At 35.0% G+C, this 17,538-nt stretch overlaps 4 protein-coding genes and 1 pseudogene across 4 annotated transcripts; 2 read left to right on the forward strand and 3 right to left on the reverse strand.

Moving 5' to 3' along the window:
• The first annotated feature begins 2,041 nt into the window (after positions 1 to 2,041).
• Positions 2,042 to 4,228, forward strand: LOC123200629 (rhomboid-like protein 11, chloroplastic). The gene is made up of 7 exons (XM_044615918.1): positions 2,042 to 2,324; positions 2,436 to 2,560; positions 2,969 to 3,054; positions 3,154 to 3,194; positions 3,298 to 3,464; positions 3,548 to 3,610; positions 3,871 to 4,228. Exons 1-7 carry the CDS (start codon positions 2,072 to 2,074, stop codon positions 4,066 to 4,068), a joined length of 933 nt encoding a protein of 310 aa, XP_044471853.1. The 5' UTR covers positions 2,042 to 2,071; the 3' UTR covers positions 4,069 to 4,228.
• A 222-nt stretch (positions 4,229 to 4,450) lies between these two features.
• On the reverse strand, positions 4,451 to 6,831 carry LOC123200626 (annotated as a pseudogene).
• LOC123200628 (pentatricopeptide repeat-containing protein At2g30780-like) lies at positions 6,483 to 8,406 on the reverse strand. The gene is made up of 2 exons (XM_044615917.1): positions 8,061 to 8,406; positions 6,483 to 7,819 (listed from the first exon to the last, which is right to left on the reverse strand). The coding sequence occupies exons 1-2, from the start codon at positions 8,316 to 8,318 to the stop codon at positions 6,824 to 6,826; spliced, it is 1,254 nt and encodes a 417-aa protein (XP_044471852.1). The 5' UTR covers positions 8,319 to 8,406; the 3' UTR covers positions 6,483 to 6,823.
• A 1,105-nt stretch (positions 8,407 to 9,511) lies between these two features.
• Positions 9,512 to 11,354, reverse strand: LOC123200144 (60S ribosomal protein L37). The gene is made up of 4 exons (XM_044615284.1): positions 11,233 to 11,354; positions 11,020 to 11,155; positions 9,865 to 9,966; positions 9,512 to 9,773 (listed from the first exon to the last, which is right to left on the reverse strand). Exons 1-4 carry the CDS (start codon positions 11,233 to 11,235, stop codon positions 9,727 to 9,729), a joined length of 288 nt encoding a protein of 95 aa, XP_044471219.1. The 5' UTR covers positions 11,236 to 11,354; the 3' UTR covers positions 9,512 to 9,726.
• Positions 11,355 to 13,600: 2,246 nt separating this feature from the next.
• Positions 13,601 to 15,983, forward strand: LOC123201069 (indole-3-pyruvate monooxygenase YUCCA6-like). Its single transcript, XM_044616520.1, is given in 6 exon segments — positions 13,601 to 13,867; positions 13,870 to 14,092; positions 14,095 to 14,510; positions 15,029 to 15,277; positions 15,381 to 15,503; positions 15,585 to 15,983. Coding segments are annotated over 6 exon segments (1,281 nt in total). The 5' UTR covers positions 13,601 to 13,822; the 3' UTR covers positions 15,810 to 15,983.
• Positions 15,984 to 17,538: the final 1,555 nt, after the last annotated feature.

Below are 17,538 nucleotides of genomic sequence, written 5' to 3' on the forward strand. Positions count from 1 at the left end.
TTAAGAATAAAAAAATTTTAAAAAAAACTTAGACTTAATTTTTTAATTAAGTTTTTTACGTATCTTCTTAAGATTTGGAAGAATCAAAGTTTATATAGTTCTATTTACTATTTTTTATAATTAATTTTATTTATCATCTTTTTTTTTTTTCACTATCTTTCATAATTAATTATATAATTTATTTTATTCATTATCAAAAAATAATAAATAGAACTACGTAAACTTTAATTCTTTCAAATCTCAAGAGGAATAATTAATTATGAAATTGTATAATAGAAAAATAATAATAATTAAATTATAGAAATTAAAATTACAATTGATAAAAATAAAGAGATAATTTAATTAAATTTAAAATAATTGAATTAAATTAGAGAGTATTAAGAATGAAGGGAGTGAGAAATGAGAGAGTTGAAAGAATGAATAATATTTATAAGTAAAATTTTATATCGAAGAATTAAAAAAAAAACAGCCAAACAGTCGCCATGTTTTAAACATTTGCAGGGGACCAAATGTTTTAAAGCAAATCTTGCCGATTATCTACATTTTTTTAAATTTAAAAATTAAAAAGACCGGTTTATGAATTTTTTGAACCGTCGGTTCTACGGTTCAAAAATATTAAAACTGGAACCGAACTGTCAAAATTCAATTTTGATTCTGGTTCATACCGATTCCGATTTCGGTTTTGAAAGGGTTGGTTTCGGTCCTATTCACGGGCCAAACCGACCTGTGGCCAGGACTACTCCCGATGGTTTCTCTTCCATCGATGACCTTCCTCAACTCCACCATAACCTATCCGGCATAGAGAGATGTCGTTTGGGAAGAGAAATCGTCTTCCCAGATGACAAAGATGAGATCGATTGATCTCTTTTCATCGTTTGAAAAGACAATCATTTTCCCAAATGAAGACGACTCATCTTCCCAGAGGATGACGAGTCATCTTGCCTTCGTCTGGGAAGATGATTTCTCTTCTCAGACGACCTCGCTTGACACCAGATGGGTTGGGGTGGAGTTGAGGCGAGCCGTCAGTGGAAGTAAAACAGTTGGGAGGGAGAGACGGTCGATGATGGCACCGGAGAAAGTGAAGAGGTTTGGAAATAAACCCTAGGGAGAAAATGTGATCTTTTCAAACTTCGCTTAGAGGAGAAAAGTTATTTTTTTAAATTTAGGGAGGGAAATGAAATCATATGTAAGTTTATTTTTAATATTAAATATAAAATAATAATTTTACCCTTACTACCGTTAATTTTAACTATTCATGGATGGGTAAACAGTATTTTCATAATTAATAGAGGAAATTTTGAGAATTCAACATAGTTTGGGTGGGAAATAATCCTTTGGCCAAAATAAATGGTCAAAATTTTTTAAATAAAAAAACTTTTTACGTAATAAGGATTAAATAAAAATATATAACACAAGATAAGAAGGGTATTCCACTAATGTTTATTTTCATATCCCATCAAGCACTATAATGTTAACAAAACACGCAATTATTCTATTTATACTAACAATATAAAACAAAGAATTATTTAAAAAGAAAAATACGAATCATTCCTAAAACAAGTTTAGATGTCAATATATATCTTAAACTCAACACGTTGGAATTATTAAATTTGAATTTAATTTATTTGAGTAAAATCTAAATTAACTTAATTTGAATTTAACTTCGGTTACATGTATAAATTTGACATATATTTTTAATATACAGTGATTTAGCTTGATATTTATCTGAGTTTTTCGAATGATAATGAAGAGTTTCACACTAAAAAGACTGGTTATAAGACTAGTTTTTATACTTAAAAATTTATTTATTTAATGTAATTGGTTTAATCTTGAAATAACGATGTGGTCTGAATGAGACTCTTTATTCAAAAAAAAAAAAAACAAACCATCTATAATTTCATTTTGATAAATAGCTATAAATTGTAATGGGCTCAAAAATTTTGATATCCTTAATCATTATGGGTTACTCAGAGCTTTGCCTGAGCCCGTCAAAATACTCGGCCCACAGAGACTCTGAAGAGCTAGGATGCATTTTGCTCTGGCTCTTCTGCACCTTCACAGCCACAACACCATGGGGCAGTTTCAGTTGATATTTCTACAGTCATCACCCCTGCTGAAATCTTGCTACCCTTGCAGTTCCATGCCTTTGGCTTCTTTTTCTTCTTCTCAAATTAACCCGTATACTTCTTCTTGCCTTCGAAAATCTCCATCAGTTTCTTCTTTATCTGCTCCCTCTAGACCCAAATTGCCCTTTCAGCATCTTTCACTTCTTCACTCTCCCCGTACTGTCGGCTCACTCTTAATATGCAAGAGTAACGGCTCAGGTAATTTATACTTACTATGTAAAAAAGTTGGGTTGCAGGCTTCCTTCAATTATGACTCTGCATTATGGATATATATTTTTTAAACAACATTTGTATTAATTATTGTATTAGATATGCTATCGCAGCTGGGAATTCAGAACCCGGATGGAAGAAGGAAACAGGATAAGCGCGTCAATGGAATATTTTGGATAATACTTATTAATCTTGGACTATATGTGGCTGATCATGTATTTCAGGTAAACCTGAATATTTAACTTATACATCTGTAAGTATAAGTTTTGGTTTGGGCAGCCTTCTATTACAAAAAACAAAAAATGAAAGATTGTCACAAAGATAGATTAACTGAAAATTGTATAATTTAGGGTGGTTGGCTAAATTGACATGACAGTTTTAGGAAAGAAACATTAATTGAAGAAATTGAATAGTTTTTGTTGACGGTATACAATTTCTTTGGGACTGTAATTTGTATGCATAACTTGAACAAATTATGATAATTATTTTTTAAGAAAATCAATAGAACTTGAATGTTTAAGGAATTTTTATGTGAGAACTATGTTGACGATAGGGCAAGTATATCTGTCATTACTCATCTGATTTTAATTGCAAGTTATATCATGCTAACCCTTGAGTTTTATTTTAATTAGATCCGCGGTATACAATCTCTGTACTTCTACCACAATAGGCCCACATGGTACCAATTTGTGACTTCAACCTTTTGTCATGCTAACTGGTGAGAATTTAGATGTCTATAATGTGAATTTTGATCCTTAGACATTGCACTCATTTGTTATATGATCGTCTTAGTATAGCCTCGTGCTGCCTTTTTCAGGAACCATCTTTCCAGCAACCTTTTTTTCTTGTACATCTTTGGTAAGTGTTTGATATGCTCTTTAGTAGGAGAATTTTTTATTGTTTAACGGCTTGGATGCCATCTTTAAGTGATAAGAGAAGTTTATTGTCCCTTGATAAATAGGGAAGCTTGTTGAAGAGGAGGAAGGGAACTTTGCATTGTGGCTTTCTTACATTTTTACGGGTGCTGGAGCAAATCTTGTTTCATGGCTAGTTTTACCAAGAAATGCAGTTTCTGTTGGAGCCTCTGGTGCTGTTTTTGGATTATTTGCAATAAGCGTCCTTGTAAAGGTAAATGAAACTCCAGGACTATCTGCATATTCCAGAACAAGTCAACTCTCATGAAGTTTTCACTTCCCTTTTTCTTATTGCAGATGTCTTGGGACTGGAGGAAGATTCTTGAAGTGCTAATATTGGGCCAATTTGTTATAGAGAAGGTGAGCACTTTCCAAAGTTTGAAAAAAAAACACCAAACGAGTTTTGAAGCAAATAAGATTCCATGTGAACTATATTGGGCTAGTTTGAAGCATGAGACTTTATCCTCATTAAAAAATGCATCATTATATGGCTTTTGCTTTAAATATGCTACTGATATGTCTGTCAGTAATTTTCTTAAGATTTGCTTGAAGTTAGATTTTAGTATTGTAGTTGCTCAAAGCTTTTGATACTCCTATATAATTGCCTTGGTAAACCATAGGTAATGCAGGCAGCCCAAGCTTCAGCTGGATTGTCGGGTGGTTACGGTGGCTATACATTGCAGAGTATTAATCATATTGCACATCTCTCTGGTGCTCTTATTGGTGTGTTTCTTATATGGCTTCTCAGCAGAGTTCCCTCTGAGCCTCGAGATCAAAAGGCATTGAAGTCACATGGAAAAAGGGACAAACTTCAATAATTAATATAAGCCTTATATATATACACACAATGTTTTTATACAGGGGTATTGAGTTGCAGATTTTCCTGGCATGGATTATTCGTTAGTCATCTCAAAGCAAAATGTACTCATAGTTACAAGTTATTTATGATAAAAATATATAGCTAAACGTTAAACATGAGAGTGTTATCTCAGGATTGCTTCTTTTGTTATTAAAATAGCTGAGATTGCTGGGAATTCTTGCTACTAGGTAATTATTGTCATATATTTGAATTACTTTATTAAGAAAACTGGGATCATTATGTTTGCCATGCAGATTCCTGTGACAACAATACTTAAATGTACTGATAAAATTACTCTTTTTGCAACCACACTTTCCAGAGGAAAAGTTGGCTTTTCTCTGTCTCAAAAATTATGAAATGTATTACTGATCATAAGCAAATACATGAGAACCAACTTACCGAAAAAAAAAAAAAACCCATGAGAACCATATTTTCTCAAAAAAAGAATGTAAAAGTTAATGGAATGAGGAAGTCTCCTGCTGCCTACAGCATTGCATTGCGATTTCTGTTTTTTTCCTTTTATTTTTTTGGCTGGTTCTTTTCTTTGGGAGAGCAATATGGATGTGGTGCCAAAAAATGTCTTCCCATCAATTCAAGAATGCTGTACATGAATGTGCAAGCTGACCACACATGCCTAATTGCCCGTGGCACTGTCTTTGGCAAATAATTGTCAACCTTCCCATGGATTTGCATGTATGAGAAAGGTACATGGATGTTGTAGCAAGCCACAACGAGCACTCGGACGAAAGATCAGAGTCTTTAAACATCCAACCTTCTCGTAGAGGCAAAGTTGATCCTTTTTATCAGAGACTGCCAAATTGGGCATTTGCAAGAGATTAGGAAAGGGGGTATTTGCCGCTTGTTTGTGATACAATTTCTCTAAGCTTTCAACTGGTATTTCTTCCTCATACATTGGACGGACCCTTTCCTTATTTTTTATTGTGCTCAGTACTCTGTTAGCCTCTTTTGTCAAACCGGTGGAACGCCAAGCTTCTGCGAGAAGCAAGATGGTGGATGTCTCAGGCTGGACCTCAAATGCTTTCATGATTTGGAGGATTTCTTCAGCTTTCCATGGTTGCTTGGCTTCACTGTATCCCCACATCAGGGTCTCAAATGTCTTCAAATTTGGAGAAACCCCATGCTCACACATTTGGTCAAAGACCCTGATGGCACAATCCATTCTGCCCAAGCTACACCATCCACTGATCACGGTTGTGAAAATTACAACATTTGGGTGCAATCCCGATTCAATCATTGTTGTCAGAAGCTGTTCAGCTTTCTCTGGTTCTTGTGCACACACATAACCTTTAGCAAGAATGCTATATGCATGAACATCAAGGTTCCATACCAGCCTTTACCATGTCATCAAAGATTTCCCGGCACTTTTCCATGAACCCGGCAGTGCTCCATGCATTTATGATGGTGCTAAATGTCATGACATCTGGTTTTACCTCGAATTCTTCCATCAGTGCCAGAACCTGCACATCATGTTTTGGATGAACAAAAACACAAAAATCCAACACAAGCGGACGAGCATCAAAATAGAATGCAAATTTCCCACAGATATAAACTACACTGACATGCCAAAACTCACCTCGTCAACCCCATCTCGATCCACAATATCTACAAATGCTTTGATTAGTGAGTTTAAAACAACTAGATTAGTATGCACCCTGCGTTGCTTCATCCTATACAAGAACTGTACTGCTGCTTTTAGTCTACCTTCTTTACAATATCCATAAACAATGATGCCACAAGTCCAATCATTGGGCTGTACACCATTGATCTGCATTTCTTCAATCATTTCATCAGCTTGACTTGTTTCACCATTCTGAGCATAAGCTGTTGCTATCATGTTACAAGTAACAGCATTGGGTTGCATCCTAGAAGCTACCATCTTATGCGTCACATTCCATGCCTCCATAATGTTGTTCTTTTTACACCACGCTCTAACAAGAACATTATAAGTTCCTGAGATTGGGTTTCACATTTTCCTGCCAGGACATTAGGTCCAGCACTTTCAGGGATTCTTCAGGTTTACTAGCAATTCCATACCCTTTGATTAATGTGTTATAAGTGCTAGTAGTAGGTTTCTGCCCACTCTCCTTCATCTTCCACAATGTTATCATGGCTTTCTCTATGTTCCCAGACTCCGAGAAGGCGTTTATCACAGCATTGAAAAATATGAAATTGGGATTCATTCGATTCTCTTCCACCTGTGAGATAATCGAATGAATGGACTTGAAACGCTTCTGCATGGTCAAGGCAGCCAAGAGGGTTGTGAAAGTTATTAGAGATGGTTTATGTCCACCTTCAATCAAACTGTCAAAAATAGACTCAGCTTCCCGAGGTTTTCCTCTTTCTATTAGAATGTTCATTAATGTTGTCCCTGAGCACACAATTCGACAACAGATTTATAGTCTGGCGATAAGTGCATTCCTTTACAATATTTGGGATGCAATAATTACATAATTTCTCATTTTCCCTATAACATAAAAAACAGATTAAATTAAAAATAAAAAAAGTATAATCAAATATAGTTGCATGACCTTGTGATCACTTTAATATTACTCCACTTACCACAAAACAATCTCAATCTCTTTCATAGTTTCAGTCCAATAGAAGCTTTGTTATACATTTGGCCAATGCTGTGATGCTAAGATAACCAGGACAACTGAGATTCGAGCGAACTTGGTTATACTCCATTCAAGGTACTAAAAAATTCCAGCAAATTTCATATCCTTTATCACCAAATCCACTTTCTCAGATAAGCCAGCTCTCCGATATCCAGCAATCAGAAAATCGTAATTTGATCTTGTGAGCTTATAAGAACTCTTGATATGGTCCAAAAATAGCTCTAGCCTTTCGTATTCTTCACGCCTGAAGTATGAACAAATCACCTTTTCAACATCTTCTGCACGTTTAAATGATAACCCTTGTTTTCCCATTCTCCCCACAGAGTATTCTACATCATCCAGTCTGTCTGACAAGGCATAAATCCTTATAATCCCACAATGCACCAACAACAAAACTTGAGGATCTTGATTGTACTTAACCAAAGTTACAAGTAGCTCCTCCATTTCATTCACTTTCCCATGTTCACAATAAAATTTCACAAGCACTTCACACATATTCTCATTAATTTTCCAACCTGCATCCAACAGAAACTCTACAAACTCTTTTACTTTACCTGAACTTCTACGCTTGCAAAATCCTTCAAGAACAGACTCCAATATGGTCATGCTAGGCATAATTCCAACTAACATCATTTCCTCATAATATCTATCAGCACCATCGAAATTCTTTGATTTAACACAACCAGAAATGAGAGATTCATAGGTTTGAACATTAGCCGAAAACCCAGCAGTCTTTTTGGCAGAGTACCATGCGTGCATTGCATCAACATTTCCCAAGCTGGAAAAGCCCGCTATGAAAATATCATAAGTTTCAGAATTGGCTTTATAGTCCTCAGACCTCACCATTGTCTCAAACAAGCTAAGGGATGTCACAACCTCACCGGAGCACAAGCAAGCATAAATAAGGGAATTGAAAATAGAAGAATTGGGCTTAATTCCACGACGCTCCATCGAAGTAAACACATGCATTGCCAGTGGTATATTTCGAATCTTTCCACAAAGAGATATTAAACCAGAGTAATCATGGCATGACTCATTCCCCTTCAGCATTTTATCTAATCTCCATTCCAAGACCTGAAAGTTACATTGGACAAATATCAGTAAACATGGCACTTCTGAAAAATCACTTACTCCAGCAAGTATTAAAAAAAAAAAAAAGCACTCAAATTAAAGCCGAAAAAGAAAATCATCAAATGAGACCGAAGAAAGCAGATTTTAAATATTAATATTTCTAATCCACTTCATTTTCAATTCGAGTTCCTTAGCAATGAACAGAGCAAACCCAAAAAGCGAGAGAAGGGAAAGTAAAAAATACCGATTGAGCTTTAAGAGGCGAGGAAGATTGGAGAGATGTAAGGAGGGCATCCCAGGGGAAGGAGGAATTATTGAGGAGAAGAGGGTCCTCTGAATCAAGCGTAGTTTTGATTTGAGAGATGGGTATTTGAAGCAATTTGGAGAAAAGAGGATTGGAAACCGCAACTTTGTTACAGAAGAAACGCAAATGAAATTTTTCACGAGGAGATAAAAACCCGCAAGCGCTTACTGCTGAGAAAACCCTGCGAACAAATGCCATCTCTTTTCTTGTCTAATGGATGCCGAAATAACGTTACGATGTTGAAAGATTTTCGCCGCTTTATGATGCGAACCACGGGAAAAAAACTTACCCGAAAACTGTTGAAATTAGAGATGAAACTGTCGAAATATATTTTTTTTTAATAACTGGAACGGATAAATCTAGAATAATAACCACTATATTAAGTCAAGATTTTACTATTACACTTGTAAACCTTTAATTTATTTAATGTCATGATTATAAATCTTATTGCTGTATCTCGAATTTATTTATTCAATAAATAAAAGTAAAATCTTTAATTATTAAAAAAAATAATCAATTAGAATTTAAGTTTAAATTTGCCCGATTTGATGGAATATATGATCTAAGATTTATGATATACAGTAGAGATAAATAGTATTGATGATGAGATGAATAATCTTCTTTTATTCAACATGCCTATTCCCCATTTTTGTCACATCACTTATCATGTCATCCAAGGTTGTCTTGCCATCATATCACATCATCATGCTCCTCATGGGTTGGAACCCTACCATTCTCGTCTTCTTAGTTGGATTTTTGAACACTTTGTATCTTTTCCTTTCATGTTTTACTCTAGTTGTTCTTTCACGATTTGAAGCCATTGGTCTCCACCATGTCTTTTAAAACCATTAAGGCATCTAACAAGCCAAATACTTGGATGATTGTTTGACGTATATTCGCAAGGATGATGTGCATGAGGGTGTGCACATAAATAGGTATGGAAGAATGCCATGATAACAGCTGCAACTGTTTAATTGGGTGATTTTGTGAAACATTCAAATGGGGTATGACAATTGAGACATGAGATGTGTTTTCTTCCAATACATTGACAATGCTAGAAATGAGATGCTCTAGAAAAAAGGAGTGTAAGACCAAACTAATAGGAGTTTTTCATAGTTGACAATGAATAAAGAATTAGGCCATCTCTATACAAATTAATTAAAAATTAGAGTCACTTCTATAGGACAAAACTAGTTACCCTCAACATAATGAAATGGTGTTATGAGTAGACCAACCCGTTCTACATTAATATCAAGCTGTCGCACAAGTTGTTCAGCTACATCAAAACACTAGGCTCCTGACACAAGAAAAGAAAGCAAGTTGTTCAGCAATCCCAAACAAAAATAAAGGCATTAAAATGTAACCTAAAAAATTGTTTGGGATCAAATCCGTATCACGAATGAAGATCTTTAATGTTAGTTCCACATACAACAATAATATAACCACTCATAATCATGGTATTGTAGTTAAAATATAACAATTTTTCCAACTTTTAAAACAAATTGTGACTGATACAGAGGAACGCCCATTAGACGATGATCCAAAATTTCTTGTTTGCAAATTCAGAAACAACATAACAAAACAGACTAGCATAGCTCTTCTAAACTTAAGATGCTGCAGCCACACTCTCCTTCCTTGGAGCAGCTTCAGTACCTAACATCAGAAAATTATAACAGATATCAACAATCTAAACAAAATGCAGCATATAATTATTAATCATAATTCCAATTACAAACTAAATTACCTTCTCTGAAGTTGCTCTTGAACCTGCGTGGAACATGTCGGAGGTACCTCATTCTACCAGTTCCAGTAGTCTTTCTGCGAATTGCCTTCACACTCCAGTTATCTGAAACACCACACATTAGCAAATCACATTAGTTCAGATGGAGAAATTAGGCTGAGACATTGAAGAGCATATTTTAGATCTCAGCTATCTAGGTGCAAAGCATTGTTTTAGGTAAGTGTAAACATTCGACAAGAAATTAGAGAAGTCTGTTCCGATCCTAAACACAAGGTATAAAACTTGGATTCGACATCAAAAAGAGAGGTTTACATAGATTTGGACTTTTCAATCTTAACAATTAACTTTTAAGGCGTACTTCTCCTAAAGTTTGCCACCATCATGTCTACTAGTTACAACGATGTCAACATTGCAATGTTCACCTTGAGCTAGCATTGCAAAGCGCGGTGCTAAAAATATCATTTAGTATAAGAGTCATTATCATGTCTCTCAATTATAATCATGCGAAGGAAGCGGTGACTCCAAGATTGTTATGTTCGCTTGGGACTAACAAAGAGCTACCACACAACAAGTCCACATGGATGTTGAGGCTGTGAATCATGGTGGTATCCCGAATACAAGATATAGGACATGAATCTCACAATGATAAGTATGGGCTTTTAGTATAGATTTTGTATGACTTTGGGCATTCTAATCACAATCTATAGCTTTTGGCACATGGTTATTCCAAGTTTTTGTATCATAATCATTCAAAAATGCATTGCTTCTACACTGGATGATAGCTCAACAATTAATTAAGTAGGAATTAAAGACTAATGGAGACTAAATGAAGGGTCAAGTAAGTCATAAAACTAAAATATAATGATGATCAGGTAATTTGCAACGACAAACAATTCTTAGTACCTTAAACCCTTAAAAAGTAAAGCACAAAATACAGCTTCTTCATACACAACCAGTAAAATGAAAACTTTACACATAAACTAATATTTGCAGCCACAGCACATGTAACCAGCAACTACGAGTTTCTTCCACAGGAACCCAGAAATATCATCACCAAAACAATTATTGACATAGATCACATAAAGCTAAGTACTGAAACAAACTACTAGCATATATTGAAAACGCATTGAAAAGTAATAAAACGACAAAATAACATACATTTGCGAAGACGGCTGGCGGGATAAGCACAAGCACCGCATCGGCTCTTCTGGATGTGGAAGCTCCTGCGTCCACATCTAACGCACAGCGTGTGCGTCTTGTTCTTTCTCTTCCCAAAGCTTCCTGTACCTTTTCCCTGATCAAACAAAGACAATCAACCAACTCTCTATAGACATACATTTTGTAACATACAGACGGAGCAATAAAGTGTACCATTTCTTCGGTTGCAGAAAACCCTAGACCTGGAGCAGATCGGGATTATTATTTTAGTGGAAATTGGCTAAGGAGTTCTTATTGTGAGGACTTGAATTAGGGTTTTATTTTGGATCAGTTGAATTGGGCTTGTTGTGGTTTGGGTCAGGCCTTATAGCTTTTACCAAGAGCCCAATTTCATTAAGTGCTCAAGTCAGGAGTAAGGGTTGACTTCATCCCAGCCCGCAAGAGCTCGGATTGCTGTTTAACTTAAACGAGCCGAACTCTAATAGGAGTTTTAGCTCATTGAGTTAGGCTTAAGATCAACACCTCATCGTGGTCATTCCACCATATTTTATCTTGTTATCGATTTTTTTTTTAACGATTTTTATTCTTCTCTAATATCACTGATTAACTAGTTTGAATGACTCAAATTTGAATTCAAATTGATTATTCTAAATTTGAACCAATCATTCTTCTTCTCCCTCACAAAATCACATGGAAGAAGCATTAATTCAAGAGTTGATTTAAATTGAAATATATGGGTGCAATATATGTCAAAGTTCCAAGACTTCCCCATGCAAGTGTCCCTTGGAAATCAAGTGGCTCAGAAGAATTTTGAAGCAACAATCAAATTCGGCATAAAAATGTTTAAAAGGGTCCAAATCAATCGCCAAAACATGGCATAATTATTAAGCCAAACAAGCTTTAGGAAACGAAACAACTAGTGCATTATAAATGAATAAAAAAAAAAGCAAGAAAATTATTACTTGTAATAAGAAAAATGACATTTTATTGACATTTTATTGACACGTTGTAGTGTTCATTTACTCAATAAATGGTTTCAAGTATCACGCACTCTTAAGGTTAACTTAAGTGATAAAAGAAGAGATTTTATGTATAAAAGAGTATAAATTTAATTTTTTTTGATAACATATCAAGATTAAACTCTTTATTTATCTGATTCAATAATTGTTAAGTCGGTCATTAGAGTTGAAGTTTGTCTAATTATGTGTGATTGGTTCTAAATATATGTTTTACATCATAAACCATTTTCTCTTTCTCCCTCACCTACTCAGAAACTTTCAATTAATTTCTGCACAGGCAATTCTGTTATACATTTATTTCGCCTGTGATATCGAGGGATCACTGCCATGTTTAAATCTCTAGATACCAAAAATTTGTCTTTACCGAAGAAAAAAAAACAGCAAAGTTTTCGAGTAATGTAAGCAATGAGTAAGGAAATTATAACCTGAGGTTGGAAGATATGGTTGCATTCTAGTCGAGTTTAGTTCAAATCTTAAATACTCAGTTTAAACTCATTCTAATTAGTCAGAATATTATCGAAAGTTAGTGATAAAATGAATACTAACATCAACGAAATTAATTGTATCTTGACAAATAATATCATTGAGAGAGATTTTAGTCTAACTCAAGTTGAGTTATGAAATTGATGCTTCAATTTGAATTCGATTTGAATCAAGCTGAACAACCCTGCAGGATACGGCTCTCTTTTGTCCAAGTATGCCACCCAAAGTTTTAGCTATTGTAGATATTTTCTTTAATGATTAGATACCCTATATATTCTCAACTGGTCTTCTTTATTTGTTGCGTGCCATTACTACTATTTATCGTCATTTTTTATGAATGAATGTACATGTGGGAGATTGACGTTTACAAGTTTTTATCAAAACTGCATTAATTTCTACAGATTTGTCCCAAATGAAATTTACTTTAATTTCATTATCAGAATATATTTAATTTTCAACTGAAAAATTCAGCAACTGCTATGAAATTTTCAGGTATAATTTTCTTTTAAAGTTTGAGTTCAACAATTTTACTTGGTTCATATTTTTCTCTTGAATAACAGTTTGCATCATCCCAGCAGTCAAAAACGAAACAAAAAAAAGCCTAGTTAAGCTTCTTACCATAGCATTTCCGCTTTGTCTCTAAAGCAGACAATCAGCAAAGACTCAGCAGTTTGCACTTAGAAGCTGTAAAATTAGCATTATGGTAAAACCCTTTTCTTGTAATTCTTAATTAATTAAGAAGCTGCCCTACTTTCTCTTGATTACATCTCAAAAGGAAAAAAAATCCAACTTTAGGAGGATTTTATAGATGTGGATAGCAGATTTTGGTTTTACAGTTCAACTTGAGCTCAGGCAGGTCCAGTCCAATCTACTGTTAAGCAAAATCCAAATAAAATTTTATATTTGTACATGTGTCTGTATATGTATTGTGAGTGTCCCTACTGCTCTTCTGTTCTGAGCCAACCTTCAAATAAATTCTTCCATGAACAACTGGAATATATAGACATATCACCATCTCTCGGTCGCTCTCTTTCTGTTGAATGCTGATTAAGTCACCTGGTTTTTTAATCATCCTCCATTGAACTACACACTGATTCAAACAAAAACTCAACCCTAATATTTAAGTAATCCCCTGATCATAAACCTAATCACTAGTTTTTCCTACACCAAACTGATTTTTTTCAGCTTAATGGGCTCTCTTCAGCTTGGTTCTTTCTCTTGAATTTGAATTCAAGCAACTTCTTCTTTTCAACTCAAGCTACATACAGTTGTGGTGTGTTTCCTTTAATCAGTATAGATTCATGGATTTTCTGAGAGAAATAGATGGCAAACAGATTCATGATCCTATATTCATGGAAATATGAATGAATCTTCACGTTGTGTATGGGTTCCAGGGCCAGTGATCGTAGGAGCCGGGCCTTCAGGTCTAGCAGCAGCGGCATGTCTCAAAGAAAGAGGAGTTCCAAGTATAATCTTAGAGAGATCTAACTGCATAGCATCTTTATGGCGGCTCAAAACCTATGATCGTCTTACTCTTCACTTACCAAAGCAATTTTGCGAGCTTCCTCTCATGGGTTTCCTCCCGATTCACCCACCTACCCTACTAAGCAACAATTCATTGACTATCTAGAATCATACGCCAAAAGATTTGATATTAGCCCAAGGTTCAGCGAGGCCGTAGCACAAGCTGAGTATGATGCAACCCTTGGGTTTTGGCGGGTGAAGACAGTAGGGGGAAAAGGGGAGGAGAAAGAATACATGTGTCGGTGGCTGGTGGTGGCGACAGGAGAGAATGCGGAGGCGGTGGTGCCGGAGATTGAAGGAAGTGAAGAATTTGGAGGAGTTTTAAAGCATACAAGTTTTTATATAAGTGGAGAAGAGTTTAAAGGGAAGAGGGTTTTGGTGGTTGGGTGTGGAAATTCAGGAATGGAGGTTTGTTTGGATCTTTGCAATCATAATGCCCGGCCTTCGCTTGTTGTTAGAGATACAGTAAGAATTCCATTTTTTTTTTAAACCCTCTCTTTCTTTCTTTCCTTTAAAGTTAAGTTTGGATGAACGATATGACACTAAGCTCTTCTTTTTTCTTGATTTTTAGGTTATTCTAAAAGCAAACCCATATAGGAATGTATCTTATCATTCAAATCAATGTATTATACTTAAAAATTACAAATAAAAAAGAGCTACTGTTTCTTTGCATTTTAGTATGAAATTGTTATCTTGGAGTGAAAACGAGTGAAGAGCTAATATGATCAGCAAAAACAAAGATATTATAAAAACTATTGCATTTGAGGCTTCAAGCACCAACGAAAAGGGCTTCTAAAGAGCAAAATTAAGGCTAAAGTTTGAGAGAAAGGATTGAAAACTCTTGATCTTTCACTTTCTTGCGATTCCGAGGCATGATTGGAAAGTGAAAACAATTTGCCCGTTTCCCATTAAGTATATCAACTAAATATTTTTGGGTGCATGATGTGACTTTAGTTATAAAATTTCTATGGTAAAACTGTAAGGTGCATGTTCTACCAAGAGAGATGCTGGGAAAATCAACTTTCGGGTTGTCCATGTGGTTGCTCAAGTGGCTGCCCATGCGCCTGGTCGACCAGCTCCTGCTCATCTTATCATGGTTGATGCTTGGCGACACAGCTCGATTAGGGTTGGACCGGCCGCGGTTGGGCCCCCTTGAATTCAAGAATTTGTCAGGAAAAACGCCTGTATTGGATATTGGGACACTAGCCAAGATCAAAAGTGGAGACATTAAGGTACTTGCCATTCACTATTATTTTGTTTCAGTTTTTGTTTTTCCCATTTAGATCATCTTCTTCTTTACCTAAGTCATGAATCTTACTGCTGTTAATGGTGTAGGTTTTTCCAGGAATCAAGCGCTTGAAAATCAATGCAGTGGAGTTTGTAAATGGCAGAAGTGAGAGCTTTGATGCCATCATATTTGCAACTGGTTACAAAAGCAACGTACCTTCTTGGCTAACGGTATAACTTTATCTTTATTCTTTTATTCGGAAGAGTATATAGTGCAAAAATTTCAGAAGTGTTATGGGTTGAAATTGTCAGGAAAGAAACATGTTTTCAGTGGAAGATGGGTTGCCTCGAAGGCCATTTCCAAATGGGTGGAAGGGTGAATGTGGCCTGTATGCCGTGGGGTTCACTAAACGTGGATTACTAGGTGCTTCAATGGACGCCAAGAGACTTGCCGCTGACATTGAACGCTGCTGGAAAGCTGAAGCTAAACATTGTATGCCCTTTTCTAGCTCACTTTTGTCAAAATCATCACCATGACCGAGTATATTTGCTAGTATAGAAAAAGTCTTTTTCATTAAGTTTGGAGGATAAGGGAAAGAGAAAGAAAAATGCCCTTATTTTTCAAGATCAATCACACCATCAAGATTAAAGAGTTTGGGGAAGGAACAGAAGTTTGAGAATGAAAGTGAGGGACCTGATGAGCATATGCACATCTTGTAAATCACAATTTTTATCTAAATTTAGTTTTGATTATTCAATTGGTATTTAAATAAAGCATTTTCATGTAATTAAGTTTTACTTTATTCTTAATTCAAAATTATCTAATCACACGATAACATATTATCAAATATTCAATTGAGTATTCAAAATGGGAAACATGTTGTTTTTATGGACTAATATGAGATTTGGGAGATGAAGAAGAGAGTATTAACACATAGTAATGAAATCCTTCCTGATTGCTGAATTGTTTTTAATTTCCCACTTGGGTTAGTGATTTTCTATTTCACATCTAACTTTTTTCTCTGTAGATTGCTACTAGATCTTGCTCTTAATTTAGTGAATATTTATGCAATTTCACAGTCGAAATGATTTCATTTCCAACTAGAAACTTGGACCACTACACTTTTCATCATAGATTAAGATTCGGGCATTAAAATATTATACAGAATCTTACCAATTTTTCAGAAGCTAGCAGCATATCAGTATTACCCTAAATATGTTTGTATATACTTGAATCATGGTTCCACTTGAAGCTGCCTCCGTTCAACAACCCAAGATCAATTTATGGTTCAATTTGGGAGTGTAAAAATTGTAAAACTGAAGCTTCATACTGAGAAATTAGTCTCTGTTGATGCAATGTATAGATAAGGAAATAGGGCAGAAGATTTTTAACATAGTTTGACTTGATGATCAGAATACTTTTGCAGTTTAATTATAGATAATTATGTATTACAATAGAATTGTTAGGATAATTTTGTTGCTTGTATGAACTCTCTTATAGTGGTTTTGTCCTTCCCTCGACCCCATGCTTTTGTTCTTTGCATTTATAGAAACTCTGGAGGAAAAATTACATTCAAACTACTAAGATTAGAATTTTGAATGCTAGTGAGATTACAATAGATATATTCCTATTTTTAATTTGAAGAAAAGGAATATTGCATATCCCAGAAACATCGCAATTAAAAAGATAAAAATGTATACTCTTTATTGGTGAGATATGAGAATATTTGTAAAAAATTATGGATAAATTCTTCTTTTGACAATACAACAATTGTTATCTTTACTTGAGGTGGTTTTCTGTTTTCTCAAAAAGTATTAGGTAAGAATAGTCTAATCAATTAGTTGTTCATTATAACAATCTAGACCTTTTAGAGATAAGCCTTGAATAAAACTCCGGCAGGTTACAAATTATTGTACATTAGTCTCAAAGGAAAGAGTATTCAGCATACTTAAAAGGAGTGTATACTTGGACTGATTTGGACTTTTCTTTTTTCTCCTGCAGGTGGGAGTGCATAGTTGAAGAGACTTTTCTTGTTCTTGTAAAGTATTGGGTAGGAATAGTTTAACTCGCCGATATAACTTAGACTTCTTTAAAGATGAGCTTCGAGTAGAACTTCTGTAGGTTTTGAATCACCGTATAACATTCGCAGAAGGAAGGATAGTGAATGAGTGTTGGTTTGGTCAATAAAGGGAGGTGGGATGCATATGGGAAAAATGCTTATCGGTAAGCTATTGAAATGAACCAAATGGATCAAAATCACTTGAC

The sequence above is a fragment of the Mangifera indica genome, chromosome 17, assembly GCF_011075055.1.
Source record: "Mangifera indica cultivar Alphonso chromosome 17, CATAS_Mindica_2.1, whole genome shotgun sequence".
Classification (NCBI taxonomy): domain Eukaryota; kingdom Viridiplantae; phylum Streptophyta; class Magnoliopsida; order Sapindales; family Anacardiaceae; genus Mangifera; species Mangifera indica.